Source organism: Melitaea cinxia, chromosome 19 (assembly GCF_905220565.1).
Source record: "Melitaea cinxia chromosome 19, ilMelCinx1.1, whole genome shotgun sequence".
Taxonomy (NCBI): Eukaryota; Metazoa; Arthropoda; class Insecta; order Lepidoptera; family Nymphalidae; genus Melitaea; species Melitaea cinxia.
In genome coordinates, this window is record NC_059412.1 from 11,521,240 (window position 1) to 11,539,648 (window position 18,409).

The 18,409-nt window shown below is 36.7% G+C and overlaps 1 protein-coding gene across 1 annotated transcript; it reads right to left on the bottom strand.

Moving 5' to 3' along the window:
- Positions 1-72: 72 nt before the first annotated feature.
- Positions 73-9,380, bottom strand: LOC123662634 (ecto-NOX disulfide-thiol exchanger 2-like). The gene is made up of 7 exons (XM_045597447.1): positions 9,038-9,380; positions 7,405-7,548; positions 6,840-7,023; positions 4,823-4,929; positions 1,990-2,094; positions 1,628-1,768; positions 73-510 (listed from the first exon to the last, which is right to left on the bottom strand). The coding sequence occupies exons 1-7, from the start codon at positions 9,377-9,379 to the stop codon at positions 139-141; spliced, it is 1,395 nt and encodes a 464-aa protein (XP_045453403.1). The 5' UTR covers position 9,380; the 3' UTR covers positions 73-138.
- Between the last annotated feature and the right edge of the window lie 9,029 nt (positions 9,381-18,409).

Genomic DNA, 18,409 nt, shown 5'->3' on the forward strand with positions numbered 1-18,409 from the left:
TTATATGTATTGAATATTGATATTGATTTCAAGATTAATTTACACAATATTAATGATTAAAAAAACAACAAACTTAATTAAGTTATTTATTATCACTCTTAAATGTAAATATCCTTAAATACATTGAAATAAAAAACATTACTTTTCTTGTTTTATTGTATCAAATGTAATAAACGACCACCTATGTTCAATGCAAGCACCTACACCAGTAGTTTTGCAATGAAAAACATCAGTATACTTCTGCAGTGTTGCCAGAACAGTCCCCTGAGTTACATTTGGGGTCATAGACCTTACGTAGGAAACTAGATAATCTAGAGATGCTCCTAACGGATGGACCATGAGGAAAGCCGTCAATATGCTGATGATTTTAGCTTCAGATGGAGGTACTGGTGGACCAGAGACGATAATCTTGTCATCATCAGGGGTAGGCGGGGGCGGCATTGGTTTTGCAGGTGTTGGTAGGGGCAGGAGGGGTTCCGTATTGAACTTCGATGGCAATGGTGGGTAGACCTGAAATTTTATATAAATTAAAAATATTATACTTAAAGCTTTAGTACTTTTGAATCACCAAAATACGAATACGTGTAATTTAATTTAAGATTAGTCTAGAATGGTTTAAAACAGATATTTTATTGAGAAGCGAATCTCAATATTTGTGTTATAAATTATATGTAAGTAGCCGTGCCCGCGACTTCGTCCGCGTAGAATTTAACAAAAAGTTATTGTTCATTTCGTTGAGTTATAAAATAAATAAATTTCTAAAATAAAAATAGCCTAAGTATTTCCTTATTACATTAGCTATCGGCCAGTGAAAGTCCCGTCAAAATCGGTCCACCCATATCAGAGATTAACGGGAACAAACAGACAGACAGTCAAAAATTGTAAAAAAACGTTATATTAGGGGTTAAAGAAACTTTATTCTCAAAAGGAAGGTTATTTTAGAATATGTACAATGTATACATCCATATGCATTTAGTAAAAAGCGGTTATTTTAATATTACAAACAGACACTCCAATTTTATTTATTTAAGGACCATAATTGTGTTTGCTCGCAAACGAAAAAAAAACGACTTCAATTACATCGAAGAGTAATACAACGTAGATCGACGAAAAAATAGTCAAGTAACTACGCGTTATCAAAGATTATGAAAAAAGTACCACACCACATGATAAACATCAGCTTTCGATTAAATTATCAAAATCGGTACACCCAGTAAGAAGTTATTGCGGATTTTTGAGTTTCCTTCGATTTCTCTGGGATCCTATCATCAGATCCTGGTTTCCTTATCATGGTACCAAACTAGGGATATCCCCTTTCTAACAAAAAAAGAATTATCAAAATCGGTACATCCAGTAGAAAGTTATGCGTTATAATACAACGTAGGTCGACAAAAAAAGCGTCAAGTAAAAACGTATTAAACTCGAAAAGTAGTTGTTAGATCTCAAATAAATTTAAATGGGAATTGACATACACCACCTTTCGATTAAAAAAAAAATTGTCGTAATCGGTCCACCCGGTCAAAAGTTCTGATGTAACATACATAAAAAAAAATATAGTCGAATTGAGAACCTCCTCCTTTTTTGGAAGTCGGTTAAAAAACAGCATGTTTCAGCAATGTTTATTTACCTGTTGATTGGGCTGTTGTAAAGCTTGTTGAGCTATAAAATGTGCTTTGAACTTCTCGAATTTTCTTTCAGCTTCGTCTTTCGCGAGGTACGCCTCGTTTTTATAACCCTCCAACTCATATGTCAAGTTTTCATTTTCTTTCTGTAATAATTACGAACGTTTATGTTATTGTTATAATTCAACTAATGACTGATTTTAATTCAAAGATTACGTTAGATCAAATTAATTATTTTAACGTAAATAAAAAATAAGAATATCTTATTAATTTGATTTGGTTATTCTTTTATTTTTATTTTTTGGCATATACTGAGCCAAAGTTAATTTTAAAGAACCTTATTGAATCAAAAATATAATAAAATTACTTTTAGCTCTTCGTATTTCTCCAAAGGTACGACATTCTTGCCAGACTTTTCAATTTCTTCATCCTCAAATAGGACATTGAATTCCTCTTTTATATTTTCCACCTCCTGTAAAAATTGTTTTACACATTACAAATGAAAATATAACCATACACAATATAATTATTAACAATACTTTTTTTTTTTAATTTTAAAAACACCAATTGACATTCGTTGTAATATAATGACGAATTTCATATTGATATCCTTTATTCATATTGAATTAAGACTTTTGGTACTAGAAAAATGATGTACAATCTGTCGAAATGTTTAAATAATAACAACGAAAATGTTCAAACATCAGTTATTTCTATATTTGTATCCTCGAAAGTTAGATATCGAAGACATTCCGCTGCACGAAGCGTCACCAAAATTTTATCAGCGGTGAAGTAACCACGTAGCTCTGGCCGGCGACTCGTAGTGAAGATCTGGCACGAAGATTTCCAGAAGAGACAAACTTTTCGAGGACACAAAATCGTTTCAAATCAAAGTTTTAAACGTGGATTACATTTCGGCAGACCGGTATACCAAATACCTTCCGCTATTTGAAGTTCTAATGCTGATATTTGCCGCAGTATCACGATTTCTTATACTTACAATATTTTAAACCAGTTGTCACCCCTGATCATGACGTCTGGTACGCCGCCGGAGTATCGGTACTTTCAAAATGACGATTGCACTAAGATCCGTCAAAATAAAATTTTGGCAGTATAAAGGTAAATCTCTTTTCCTCTTTACATCAAAATATTGATGACAATTATTCAAAGAAGTCTCTAAGTGAGGTGATAAAAGTGAATTTCCTATCAATTCACAATATTTAAAAAAAAACTGTTACTTATACATTTTAGTTATTTTTTCTGCAAACCTAGTTTAGTAGTTTCTAATTACCGTTTCTGTAGTAAATGGTAGTGCCAAATTTCCCGTTTCTTTACTACCTCTTGTAGATCAGGATAACAAGCTTCCGATCAATTCTAGTACACATAATTGTATTACAACAGACACCTAGGCAGTACTTCTATTAGAGCGGACTTACCTTATAATTTTAAGTCAGTAGAGCGTAACTTATAAAAATAAGTATGACATAACAAAAAAAAAAATCTTAAAATATTTTGCATGAAATGCATTCATAGATCAACCGAGCTGTGACCAAAGTAATAATTAAAATAAACAGAAATCACTAAGAAATGGTTTCCACAATGTATCATATTATATACTAGCGACCCGCCCCGGCTTCGCACGGGTGCAACGATGATACTAAATATACTAGAGAGTGTCTTTATTTATTGTATGAAGCTAGCTTATAGCATAGTTATTAACATAACATTAAAATATGCGTCGTTAGATTACACGTTGTTACAGAATGCGTTGAAGAAATAAAGGTTCACTGCTCGTTCCTCATAGGTGATAGCGTGATAATTTGTAGCCTATATGTTGACCCGACTTCTTAATAATATTCGTGCAAAATTCGAAGTAAATCCATGCAGTAGTTTTTGAGTTTATCCCGGATATACATACAGACAAACAGACAAAAAATCTAAAAACTATATTTTTGGCTTCGGTATCGAAAGTAGATCACACCCCAAGTATTCTTCAAAAAAAATATTCAATGTACAGTTTTGACTTTCCTACCAATTTATTATATGTATAGATTAATACGCTAAGGTTAAGATGTTTGCCTCTCTTTTTAGATAAAACCTCATAAATTATATATCGTTTTATAGATAACTGCTTGCTCTACCGGCATCAACAACAAAAAAAATTAAACTATTTAAAAAGGAAGGTTAGGTATGCTTTTAAGAAGAAGGCATGCTATTTTTTCCTCAAATCAACGCGACTGAAACCGTGGGGCCCAGCCGGAATTGTTATGTTGAAGATAATAATCTGATATACAAAATCGGTCTGCCGAAAAGAATGTTTTGTTTTCTTTTTTTAATTTCATATTTATTCATCTATACTAATATTATAAAGAGGTAAAGTTTATAACTTTGTTTGTATGTAGGAGGTAATCTCCGCAAATACTGATCCGATCATGAAAATTATTTCACTAACAGAAAGCTACACTATTCAGGAGTGACATAGGCTATATTTTACTGTAACTGAACAAAAAATTCAGTAAATAAGAAAAATATTAAAATATAATATCAAAATGGTAAATAAACTAGCGCCATCTGTCGCTATTAGAAAACAATTTATTAGTCTTTCGACGTTATTAATTTAGTCTTATTTTAGTCCATCGACGACGTTTTCTCGATTTTTGATAGATGGCGTTGGAGCAACATATTATTTAATTGCTGTAAAATTTGTTCTTTAAAGTATGTTATTTGGTTAATATAATACTAATTAACGACCAACGAAGTGGGCACGGGTCGGCTAGTATTTCATAATTAAAATATCATATCAAAAATATGCTACTACGTCGAACTTTCTACCGTTTTATTTTTAACATTGATATTATTGGTCAACTGTTTAGTTCATAATAGATATTTTCTTTAAATATTATAGATATCATCACAGCTCAGTCGACATATTTAGATATAGTCTGATACACGAAAATAAAACTTGAGAGTAGATGCAGCAACGATTTAGAAAATAAAAAAAACTTCTTTCATCTAAAGCATCAATTTAATAGTTGCACTGGGCTTTTAGCCTAGCATCCAGATATATAGATAATCTATAACGGGACTAACTACACAGCTGGATGTCATAGCAAGATTTTTACTTGTCTTTAATGGTTAATTTGTCTTTTCTTAGTTCTACTACCGTGTGTCAGACTATATTTTGTTCTCAATTACTCTACCTCTGTCATTTTGAGCCACATCTCGATGTTGCGACGCTGTTGTTTCGTGAAGTGGTCGGACACTCGTTGATGTTTTGCAGCTGATAAAATTTTTGCTACCTGCTCGACTGTTGTGGAAAAAACTCTTTGGTTAATTTTATATTTATCCAATTGGCGTTCGCTTAAGATATATATTACACAGTTTCTAAAAACTCATTAACTCTACATATCTGTACTAATATTATAAAGCTGAAGTTTGTTTGTCTGTTTGAACGCGCTAATCTCAGAAACTACTGGTCCGATTTGAAAAATTCTTTCAGTGTTAGATAGCCTACTTATCTAGGAAGGCTATAGGCTATATATCATCACGCTTAGACTAATAGGAGCGGAGCACAAATGAAAAATGTTTCAAAATCGGGGTTTTCTTTTTACTTTTGAGAGCTTCCGCTGCGTGCACTGCGTAAAGAGTAAAAGTTTCGCAAAAATCATGTATGACAGAATTGTTCCTATTCCATGCGTACGAAGTCGCGAGCAGAAGCTAGTCTCAAATATCTTTTTCAAAAAAAATGTACATTTTTCTCAAGTTTTATATTTCATCTCAGAATAAGAATAATTCAAACAAACAAACTTGAAAAAACAAATATGAAATAGAGAAGCTAAACGCTAGCTCGGTGATAGGCAGTAATACTCCCAAATTTACAAATAATAAAAAAAAAATTTAAAATAATTTTAAATGTCTTGATTTAATTATTGGTTTGTTATCGTTAAACCGATTTTAATAAACATTCTTACTAAAATCTGTCAGAGGTTTAATGGCTAACATAAAGAACTCTCTTTTAACTCTTTTAAAAACAAGATTTTGCGCGACACGCTGACTAATAGAGAATTAAGGCAAAATCGTAGACAGAAGCATATGTAAGCTGTGGAAACTTATATATTATATTATAATTAGTCATTTGACGATGAAGTTTTCCCAGTGACTGTCTGAAGCTGATGACGATTCTTCACAACCGAATCTTGAATCTGGACAACAGGCGTATCCGTTAGAAGTTTCCTATATGAGAAAAAATACCTGACGCCCGCAAAGAAGTCGACTTCTGATGGCCGCTACACTGAAGACTGGAGCTCGCAGTAAATACTTCGAAGCGACGTTTTCATCACTACGTCGACAAACAAGAGTACGGCCCACATGATACCATAGCCTATAGACGCTTGCAATACTAGAATCCTTGCAAGCGCGTTGCCGACCCTAACCCCGACCTCTGGCCACTTTACTCACCACATGAACACAAAACTACTTGAAAGCAGTATTATTTGGCAATTCTTTCTAGACCAAAATCTAATTCTATATTACCATCAGAGTCTGCACACCTGTTGTACCTGTTATCAAATCCAAATGCTAAAGTAACACTCGGTTTGCCGAACGCTGTCTGATGTCTTAAATAATACTTTAGCCTATCGTAGTCCACTGCTGGGCAGAGGCTTCCCTACTCCAGCAATACTCATCAAGAAACAAGCGTACGGCCCACCTGATGGTAAACGGTGTCTGCAACACAAAAAGCGTCGCAAGCGCGTTGCCGACCCTTCCCAGGAGCAACAGGTCACCTTACTCACCACAAGAACACAACACTGGTTGAAAGGATGATTATTTTTCTGTGATCTCCTATAAGGTCAAGGTACTTCCCCAGCAGAGCTGCTCCAGATTTTTTTACGTAGACTGATATAGCCCATAGAGTCAGCGAGTAAAAGTAGCAGTGGGATGATCACGATGGCCCCTGGAGTAACCGACGAGTAACGCAGCGTAGGACATCTTCTGGCTCGATGGACCAACGATATACATCTAAACTATTAGAATCAGTAAGTTGAAGTAACAGTTTGCTGGTCATGTGTGTCGCAGGAATGATGGTCCCTGAAGCAGGCGTGTCCTGTAGTGGAGACCGCGTATCGGCAAACGCAGTGTAGGACGTCCTCTGGCCCAATGGTTTGACGATCTACATCTTAAGTTGTTACTTATGAACTTTTCTATACTATTACTTACACTGAGTCACGACATGAGCAAATTTGTCCTTAATAGAGTTCTTCATGTTTTGAAACTCTTCATCCAATTGCATTTTCTCGTTAAACAGTCTACGTATCTGATTGTTGCTCGCTTGAATAAGAGAGTAGAAAGCGTTTGCGTGCTTTTTGTTACATTCACCACGTTCCAACCAAACCGCTAATGTCTAAAATATAGTGAAATAAAATAGAATAATTTTAAGTTTTTTTTTTTTTATCTGGCACAAAATTTTTATGTTTTTCCCCATTCACCTCGATTAAAAAGGATATGACATCCTATAGAGAGAGACAGTTAAGCTGTTAATCTATCTATTGACAAAGAATTATAAACAACCATTAGTAATAGTAGAGAAATATAGATGACAACTTATTTATATGTTAAATTAATTCATTATCAGATATTAAACTTTTTAAATCGATTTTTGAAGTCAGACAACCATTTGTTAGTATAAAGTTTCTGTAAACGTAATCCTAAATTTTTATGTGTAATAGAATTTGTAATCAGAATATAAAAAAAAAAACTAGTTATAAAAATGTATAATACTTACATGAGCAGCAGTAGAAAATTCTGTCTCACTTTTAATCTTTTCAGCAATATTTGACAATGCATTTGCAGTAAAAGGTTCAACTCTCGGAGGAGTAGGCTCTCTCTTACGCTGGTTCTTTTCATATTCATTTTGATCATCACGGTTCTAAAACACAAATTAATCAAAAAAAATCATCCAGTCGCCAACCCGCCTGCCCAGCGTGGTGACTGTGGGCAAAACACACGAGTTCACGTTATTTTTGGCGTAAACTTGTGGAGGCCTATGTCCAGCAGTGGACTGTATAGGCTGTAATGATGATCCAGTCAGTAACTCTTTGTAAAATATATAAATAAGTTATTTTATTAAAATATAATTTAAAAACTTTCATTATTAGTCATTGCGTCCATTCGTTGTTTATATTATTGGAGTTCTCAGGGCAGTGCAAATACAATAAAGATTACGTGAAGAAGATCTAATATAAGATTGAAACGTCGCATGAATTTACAATTGGTATTTTGATTGACACCTTATGTCAACTTCCCTGAAAACTCCAATAATATAATAAAATCCCACTATTGTACTGGCAAAAACGGACCGTCTCCGGACTTATACACTTTCAGTACTTGTCATTGGTAAAATCATCGGCGAAAAGCTGATGGAGTTGTAGTCTTTAAAGAAGAAGAATATAATAAAAAAACAATTATGTTAAAAAATATTGTAACTGCTGGGGGCGGTCACACGCAGAGACGAGTGTGGAGCGGGGAGTGTGGAGCGAGGTGTTGACCCGCTGAGATGAGGATGAGAGATAATTGGACTCATTTGAGATGCAGATGTGCGAATAGTAGCAACAGCCACTTGCACTCGATGGAGCTGTGCTGGTGACATATTCCTGGGCTGATATGCCTCTCGCGCGTATACGAAGCACTTGATGTTCACTTGATGTTTATATTTAATATCACCTGATTAGACACCGGCCGGCAATATATTAACGATAACAAGACTTTAAAAAGGAAAATGGTGGCGCAAGGTGGCGTTCTTGTTGAATGATTGAGCGAGCAAGTGAACGACCTAACGAATCAATCGTCACGCCTAAGTGGCGCGTACAAATATTTATTTATTTATATATATATTTATACTTAATTGACAACATTTACTATTAATGTGCAATGGTGGCCTTTAACAGTCAACTAAGCATTAGTATCATTATAATATATTGAGCACATGTAATTTATATGCAATATTTTTAATAATTGCATAAACAAAAGGCACACACACACATCATATATTTCATGGAGGCTTAATCTAAAACACAAATAAGGCATTTTATCCTATGCGAATGCGACAGAGTTAAGTCACTTGACCCATTATAATGTACTTGACCCATTTATAATAATAAATGGGTTAAGTACATTATACAAAAAATATTTTAAATAAATGCCTCACACTCAATACCACTCACTAGGTATGTCTTCTGTGGTTGAGGTCCAGAAACAGACACAAACACAAACGTCCAGACCACTGCAAACATCTGCATGATCAATACAAAGGTTGCCATGATTGAGAATCAAACCAGCCCAACAGCCAGTGCTACGACTAATGACGGCTGCACCAACATCTTTGTCAAAAATTATTAGTATAAAATATTTCAACTTACCAATGCATAATCTACAAATATCGTGGTAGCTTCATTTTCATTTTGATCATGATATTTGAACCTATATCCGGACAGCAAGAACGCATTTTCCACACTTTCCTCCCTTTCAAATCTCACGTAATAGATACCACTTTTAGGTGATCTTACATTTTGGATCATACCAAATCTTTGGAACATCTCATTTAACATATCCTGTTTAACGTTTGATGGTAGACCACCAACAAATATCGTACGACATCCTTTAGGACGTTCACGTCTTTCTGGTAATGATACTCCAGGTATCGGCGGTAAAAGTACAGCGTTACTGATGAATATTTGCTGATTTGGCATCATTGTTGGCATCATTTGATGATTCATCATCATCATATTGTGATCCATCATGTTAGGCATCATAGGGTTCATCACGTTCATGTTTGGTAACATCTGCATCTGGGTACCGTCCATTGCTTGCTGGCCCATCAACATTTGATTGCTGATCATATTTTGATATGCATTTTGCATCATATTCATACCTGTTGTGTAATAATTTAGTATTTTAACATTTTTTATACTTTAATATATATAAAGTAAATATAATTAATTAAAGTTAAGTAAATATAATAATATAATTAATTAATATATATAATTTTTGATCTATTGCAACAAAAGCAATAGGATGAAGAACATAAAAGGAAGTTTGAAAATCAGACCAGAAAATCCTGAATATAAAAAACCATTTTTTTTCAGTCTAAAAGATAATGGAGATAAGTATGGTTATTATATACCAGTGAAATTAAATGAAAACATTTATTTTGCCATAAGGTGACTAGTATTATATATTATTTACGTTATATACACATTTAACGTAAAATAAAACCTACATTTCAAGAAAAGTCAGAATAAGCCATGGTTTTTTCTACCATCATAATTAATAAATAATAATTTAAAAAATTGTATATTATAACTATATAGGTTACCTTACATTAGTACCTAGTAGTTAGGTAATGTAGTATGGCTATATAAATTTGAACCTTAGAGAGAGTACTTTAAAAAGTAAATATCATAGCACAATCTGTAACTTTTGCAACTGCGGAGAGTTAGAGTTTTTGGTATTACAAACGTCTATAGGTACACTTACACTTTCTAGGTGTACACTTTTATGCAACCCATATTGTATAAAAATAATTGTTTACTTGATTCAATTTAGATCGACAAGTAATACAGCATTACCTAGGTTAAAATACAATAAGCACTTTTCAGACCTCTATCAAATTTAAATGGAAATACATGACTAACACCTGCTATTGATTAAAAGAAGAATCATCAAAATCTGTACACCCAGTAATTAGTTATGAGGTAACACACAAATTCAAATTGAGAATCTACTTGTTTTTTTTGAAGTAAAATAAAAATTACCTGGCATCATTCCCATATTCACATTAGGCATGTTATTCCCGATGAGGGGTCCTTGTTGTGAAGCAACAACAGTTTCAGTACTGTCCCATTTCGTCCTTTTATCTCTGTCATCATTCCTATGCCGATCATGTCTGTTCCTGCTATTCCTACTGCTTCTACCATATCTGTCGTGACGATCTCGTGACCTTGATCGGCGTCGGTCACGATCTAAAGGAATCGAGAACATATTCAGTCTTTTTGTTTCAAAAATGGGCTCTTAGTGGCCAGTGCCTTTTTTTGTAAATAATGCAATTTTTTTTTGCTTATTCAGATGTATTTTTTTATTAGTGGCACTTAAGAACATATTCAGTTTAAAGATCTAAACTAGACCAATACTATAGGTGAAGTATTCTATTCAGAGATCACAAATGATCTGATTTTCCTTATAGTCTAAATTTTTATTTTGTCAATACACAATTCATACATTCTTATTACAAAGCTTCAACAGAATTGCTCAAGGTCTCAAAAGTTTAAAATATACATAATTTATGAAAACTTTTTAAAACGGAACCTACAAAATTAACTTTAGAGCTTTTCTTTACCTGAAGTATTCCGATCACGACGGTTCGAACGGTCACGAGATTTTCTTCTCTGAGTCTGTGTACTGGATACATCGTCTGGTTGATTCGTTTGCGTGTCTTGAACTTGTGGGTTTTGGTCATTTGTCGTCTCATCTGTCTCGATGTGGATATCATCAGGAGCGACCGGCCCAATGAGAGTTACCGGTACGCTCGGGGGCGGATTCATCGGAGGTACGTTCATGTTTGGCGGATTCATTGGAGGTATGTTCATGTTTGGCGGCATCATGCACATAGGTTGTACTAATGGAGACACCATTTGAGACATGTCCATGTTGTAATTTTCATGACTCCACGAATTCATTTTAATTAATGAAATGACTGACTGCTGTAAATATTTATTATGTATATAGATTTATCAATATTATGTACATGAGTCACGACTCACGGTCAAAAAATAGGTATTTAACTAGGTATATAATGATAGTTACTGTGTGACCAAATTTCATTTAACGAATCTACTGCTTGTAGAGGTTAAAAACTACTAAATTCTACCAAAAGAGAACGAGAAAATACTAAAAATCTATTACATGTTTTCGCAGTTGTGTTACAACGAAAAAGCATAATATTGTTCTCTTGATTATAACGATAAAACAATAAGATGAACACAGAAAACAACATAAATTAGATAAATCAATGTTTATTACTTGAAATTAAAATCTATCGAAATATAAGTATTTTTAAATTGTGATTGAGTTCTGGTCGATTCTTTATGTTGGGTAACATTGTCATAAAGCTGTTTTGAGGCCATTAATTTTATTTGTAAGCCCTATTTCTTAGCATCTTTAACCTATTCTACTTGTTATTGACATTTTGTGTTTCACTCGGAATTGATAACTGTGGGCCCATACATTCCAAGAATAATGAAGGAAAAAAAATACCAGAATAGTTGAAAAGCGTGAACTCTACCAAAATATACCAAATATTTTTTACCTACTAGATATTGTTACGGGTACCTCAAAATCTACCAAAAAAGTAAAAATCTACTAAATCTGGTCACGCTGTCAATGGTGTTGATCGAACTAAAATCGGTATATTTTTACCAAAAATCGGTAAATGACAAAAATACAATCATAGATCAAGTAAAAAAAGGTAGATAACGCACCTAGAACAGAAAACTGAAGCCACTTTTTTAAAGATGTGTGAGTGAAGTGTTGACACCTTTTAAAAAAAGTCCCTAAAATTTTTATTAAACAATTAATTTAATATAGGTAAAATGGGTATGTGAAAATAAAAACCTGTTTATAGTTTTAAATAAATTTAATAAAAATAAAACAAAAAATCGGTAGAATAATAAAAAAATATATTCGTAAGATAATCGTATGAATGGACACTTCCTATCCCCTCTGATTATCTCTTTTCAGTTTGCAGTCGGTTTTTTTTTAACTATTTTTCTTAAACCTAGAATCCTTTATGTTGTATAATTTTTTTAAATTTTTGTCGCTTAGAACTCAGAGTCACCGTCATTGTTTGCATTTTACTAATATGATGTAGTCTTATGTTCAAATATTTTTCAATCACTAATCGTATTAAATTGACTTTATGCGCATGGCCAGCATAATCGTGGTCATTTTCTCAGTCTTACAGCCGTTACCCATTCACCTCTTATTAAAATATTCGTTGGAAACCTAAAACCATGAAATTTGATAGTAAAATATGGGTACCTAGTTTACTCAAAAATTGTAAAAAGTTAAAACATAAAACAAACGAGTTAATAATTCATAAATATATTGTTACGTGCTTGGGTTCGAAGGATTTGGAGAGAAAAACCTGCTGACTCTTTTCAAGACTTTATTCACTAGCACTAGGTCCAACACAAAGCACTAGGTTCAAACACTAAGCACTAACGATGTCCTAAGTCGTAGCCACTGTCGTAGGTTTCGCTGGTACCACTCTTGATCACTAGTTTTCACTCTTGAAGTCGCCTCGAAGATCGCTCAAACTGAACTGTACTCTTTTGTAAGGTTAAGGTACTTCCCCAGTCGAGCTGCTCAAGATATTGTTACGTGTTAGGGTTCGAAGGATTTGGAGAGAAAGACCTGCTGACTCTTTTCAAGACTTTATTCACTAGCACTAGGTCCAACACAAAGCACTAGGTTCAAACACTAAGCACTAAGTTCAAACACTAAGCACTCACAATGTCCTCAGTCGTAGCCAATGTCGTAGGTTTCGCTGGTACCACTCTTGATCACTAGTTTTCACTCTTGAAGTCGCCTCGAAGATCGCTTAAACTGAACTGTACTCGTTCGCCTCGCTACGGCTATTTATATCGGCCGAGACGAGGCCCAGACCATTCTGGAAAGTTCGCGCATGTACACGGTTTTCGAGACTATACTTCTATATAGTTCCACAGTTGCTCCTCTAACGCCATCTAGTATTGAGTAGAGAGTTTCATGCGGTCTCTGTCTCTGCGTGGTTTCAATGGTTGCCGCTAGATGGCGCTAGTTTCTTTGTGTGTCCTTAACACTACTCCCCTCTTAGAGATGCTCGTCCCGAGCATCGTTGTTACTGCCATGGTAACGCACCAGACGGTCTATGTGTACCACTTTGAATGTCCCTCTTGGTTGCTTTTGAATCCTGTAAGTCACATCATTCAGTCGGGTAACCACTTTGTATGGACCGTCCCACTTGGTCTGCAACTTTGGCGATTTCCCTTTCCGGCGGGTTGGGTTATGCAGCCACACCAGTGACCCTTCCTTGAAGCCGCTCGTGTTCGATTTCCGGTCGTATCGGGTTTTCATGTTCTCACTTGACTGTAAACCATTTTCCCGAACCAAGGCGTGTATATAGCGCATTTTTTCCCTTAAATCGCTGACATAGTCTTGTACGGTATTTGGTTCCTCCGGTGACCCTCCAGTCAATAGGTCTACTGGTATTCGTAATTCTCTACCGTAATTGACATACGCCGGGGTAGCTTTTATGCTCTCATGCTCGGCGGTTCGGTACGACAGAAGGAAGAGCGGTATATACTTGTCCCAATCTTTTTGTTTGTCGTCTACCAATTTCGCTAAATGCCTCTCAAGGGTCTGGTTAAATCTCTCAACCATTCCATCAGACTGTGGATGGTACGCGGTGGTCCTCGTCTTATGCATGCCCAAAATTCTGCACACTTCCTGGAATACTTGCGATTCGAAGTTCCTGCCCTGATCAGAATGGATTTCTAGAGGCACACCAAAGCGACATATCACTTCTTCGACTAACTTAGAAGCGACTGTTGTAGCTTCTTGGTTTGGTATGGCGAACACTTCGGGCCATTTGGTGAAGTAGTCCATGACGACCATAAAATACTTGTTTCCCGATTCCGTTACAGGAAATGGCCCCGCTACGTCAACTGCAATTCGTTCCCACGGTGCACCGACGTTATACAACCGCAGATTCCCACGGCTCCTGGTCTGTGGTCCTTTTACAGCAGCGCAAGTAGTACATTTGTGGCACCAATCCTGTACATCATCTCGACAATGCAACCAGTAGAATCGTTCTCGCACTTTTGTTAACGTCCTCTTGACACCTAGATGACCTCCTGATACGCCATCATGTATTTCACGGAGAACATCTGGTACTCTCGTTCTTGGGACAATTATCTGAAGGTGGAACTCTCTGCCGTTAGTCTTCTCCCATTTCCGGTAGAGTATTCCGTTTTGAAGTATCAGACTGTCCCATTGAGCCCAGTACGCCTTAGTGACAGCGCCAGTGGGTGCAACCTCACTCCAGATTGGCTTTACGTCATCCCGTTTCTTCCATGTGATGATGTGCCGAAGGTCGTCATCTCTTTTTTGAGCTTCCCTCATAGCATCACTCTCCCAGATACCCAAAGGACTTGTTCTTGTTAGCTTTAATGTTACTTCATTAGAATCCTGCTTAACACAATGTTTGCAGACTTCCGAACACTGCCTTCGTGAGAGTGCGTCGGCATTCCCATACAATTTTCCGCTCCGGTGTTTCGTCTTGAAGTCATACTCCTGATCCCGGGCAGGAGGCGAAGCCCTTTGCTTCTTCAGCTCCTCTATTTGTTCCTCGATCCTTTTCATCCTTGCTATCTGGGTCTTCTTTTGCGGACAGTTGAGCTGAAGATGGCCCCTCTCGCCGCACTTGTAGCACATGACTCCAGAACTTTTCTTCATAGGAGTCTTAACTACCTTGACTTCCTCAGAGACCTCACGGATCCTATGAGTCTGCCGTATGTCATGGCGAACAGCCTCGACCTCCAAAGCATGCGCCAATGCTTCCTTTAACGAGGTGTGGAGGCGAAGCCTCACTGAAGCTCTGACCTCCAGGTCTTTGATTCCGTCGACAAATGCTTGAACAATATTCGTGTTTACCATCTTGGTGTCGGCTCCTGAGTATGACTTCCTGACGAGTTTTTCGATTTCCAACGCCCATTGTTGTAGTCCTTCTCCTGGGCGTTGAACTCTGTCACGCAGTTGGGCACGGAACACGGGCTCCAGATGTCGATCCCCGTATCGGGATTCAAGCGCCTCCATCAAGTCTTGGAACCCATTTTCCGTATGTGGCAGTGCTTCCAAAACCGACAAAGCTTGCCCCCTGAGCGCAACAGTGAGAGCAGTCAGGCATTGTTCTTCCATCCATCCGTTGGCAGTAGCAACAGTCTGCAATTGTCGACGATAAGCGTTCCACGAAGTAGTGCTGTTGTATGGAGGTACTTTCACTTTTGCTCCTTGCCCCACGGCAACGCACGGCACGGTAGTTCCAATAGAGATCGCAATTCTCATGGTTTCAAGGCGTACTACTCTCTTCTGTAGTTCAGTGAGGCCGGTTTTCACATTTTCAAGATCCAATCCTAACCCAGTAACTCGTTCTTGCACTACATCGACATCTTTTCGAAGCTTAGTCACCGCGTCACTAACATCTTTTATAGCCCAAAGCGTTTTTTCTTGGAGCTCTTTTTGTTGCTCTTGTAATTTTTGCAAAGCACCACGAATTTCAGCCTTTCGTTGCTCTTGTGATACTTGCAATTTGAAAATTGTTTGCTCTTGTAATTCTTGCAATTTGAAACTTGTTTGCTCTTGTGATTCTTGTAATTTGAAACTTGTTTGCTCTTGTGATTCTTGCAAAGCACTACGAATTTCAACCCTTTGCTGCTCTTGTGATTCTTGCAAAGCACGAATTTCAGCCCTTTGCAGCTCCATTAATTTAATTAAACTTCCTAATTGAAGAGCCACTTGAGAGTCTGTAGAAGTTACGGTGTCACTGATGGGCGTGGTAAGGTGGGCGGGTCCGGTGGGCGGGACTTGAGACAAAGTGGGCGGGGCCTGACCCTGAGTGGGCGGGACCAGACCCCGAGTGGGCGGGGCCTGAGCCCGAGTAGGCGAGGCCAGGGGGCGTGGTCAGTGGGCGGGGCATGATAGGCGGGGTCAGTGGGCGGGGCTTGGTCCACGGTGGGCGGAGCTTGGTCCCCAGTAGGTGTGGCCTCTGCAGCTCGTTGTGCCCTTGTCCTGACGCCCTTGAAGTCCTTGAAGTCTTCTCTCGGAGTCAATGGCATCTCCAAATCCCACTTCTGACACCAGTTGTTACGTGTTAGGGTTCGAAGGATTTGGAGAGAAAAACCTGCTGACTCTTTTCAAGACTTTATTCACTAGCACTAGGTCCAACACAAAGCACTAGGTTCAAACACTAAGCACTAACGATGTCCTAAGTCGTAGCCACTGTCGTAGGTTTCGCTGGTACCACTCTTGATCACTAGTTTTCACTCTTGAAGTCGCCTCGAAGATCGCTTAAACTGAACTGTACTCGTTCGCCTCGCTACGGCTATTTATATCGGCCGAGACGAGGCCCAGACCATTCTGGAAAGTTCGCGCATGTACACGGTTTTCGAGACTATACTTCTATATAGTTCCACAGTTGCTCCTCTAACGCCATCTAGTATTGAGTAGAGAGTTTCATGCGGTCTCTGTCTCTGCGTGGTTTCAATGGTTGCCGCTAGATGGCGCTAGTTTCTTTGTGTGTCCTTAACAATATTTTGATTTTTTTATTTTCAATTTATGTAACATAAAATAACACGAGAAAAAAAAAACATTTACTATGTCTACTTTTTACTTAATTATTTTTCTGATTGCGTACAATTTACTTACCCACATTTTGGGGTATTGAAAAAAAGAACTACTGGCAACATTCCCGTGGTACGTCATTTCGTGACATTGAAATTATAAGTTCCGAATAACCTCAATATTATTTTGGAATAACAATAAATTTAAAGTTTTATATGTACTTACGTGTAAAACGATATTCCTTCAGATTTTTTGTTTACTTTGGTATTGTTTTTGCACCATTTAATTACACAAGACGGCATTTTATAAGCAAAGTTACTGTATGAAGCCTCGTGACATACTAACGAAAATGAGCGTAGTTTGATGCATATGTGTGCGTGAGCGCGTGTATTTACTTGAAGGAGCCGAGTTTTGTGGCTTCACTAACAACAAAGGCCGCGCATTATCTACTTTTTTTTACTATATCTATGAATACAATATACAATCAAATTTTTTTGTTTATAAAAAAATTAGCAGTGTAATTAAAACTTTCATTTATCCATTGGCTGATCTTTTTTTAGGCGGGCGCCTCTAATCCACAAAGTATTAACTTAAAAAAATATCAGTAATATATTTCGGTTGACCTTTTTTTAACCGACTTCAAAAAAGGAGGAGGCTACTCAATTCGAACGTATATATATATATATATATATATATATATGTTTTTTTAATGTGTTCGGGGATAACTTCGTCGTTTATGAACCGATTTTGATAATTCTTTTTGTGTTGGAAAAGAGATATCCTTAGTGTGGAACCATGATAAGGAAACCAGGATCTGATGTTGGGATCCCAAGGAAATCGAGGGAAACCTTTGAAAATCCGCATAACTTTTTAATGGGTGTACCGATTTTGATGATTTTTAACTTAATCGAAAGCCGATGTATATCATATGGGCATATTTAAATTTCATCGAGATCTGATTACAACTTTTGGAGTAATCTTTGATAATGCGTATCAGCTCACGTGGCAAATTATTAGTCGTTCGCCTTTACCCTCCTGTACTTTAGTCGAAGAATGAGCAGTGTCGTCTGTCCATACTTTGCCAACAGTATGATTGGCGTTCAACCATGTCTAGTCAAGGAATACTACGTTGTTCCAATCCGTTGACTATATTATCGTCTACCTACGTTGTATTACTTGTCGATGTAATTGAAGTCTGGATCTGGTAAACACCAGCATTGGTATTTGGTAAGTTTTACAGCGTTGGTAAGTCAAGCGTGCTTAAATTGAAGAAGTTTTACTTCAAAAATATTATGTGTTTACTTTGTCTATACCCTGATAAAGCGGATTTGACAGTCAATTGTATATACATACTC

Excerpts from the sequence above, each read along its gene's own strand:
- LOC123662634 (XM_045597447.1), bottom strand. The coding sequence starts at position 9,379 with ATGCCAACAATGATGCCAAATCAGCAAATATTCATCAGTAACGCTGTA. Across the intron at positions 7,549-9,037 it reads TATTTGTAGATTATGCATTG|AACCGTGATGATCAAAATGA; the intron begins GTAAGTTGAAAT and ends TTTGTGTTTTAG. Across the intron at positions 511-1,627 it reads TACAACAGCCCAATCAACAG|GTCTACCCACCATTGCCATC; the intron begins GTAAATAAACAT and ends ATAAAATTTCAG.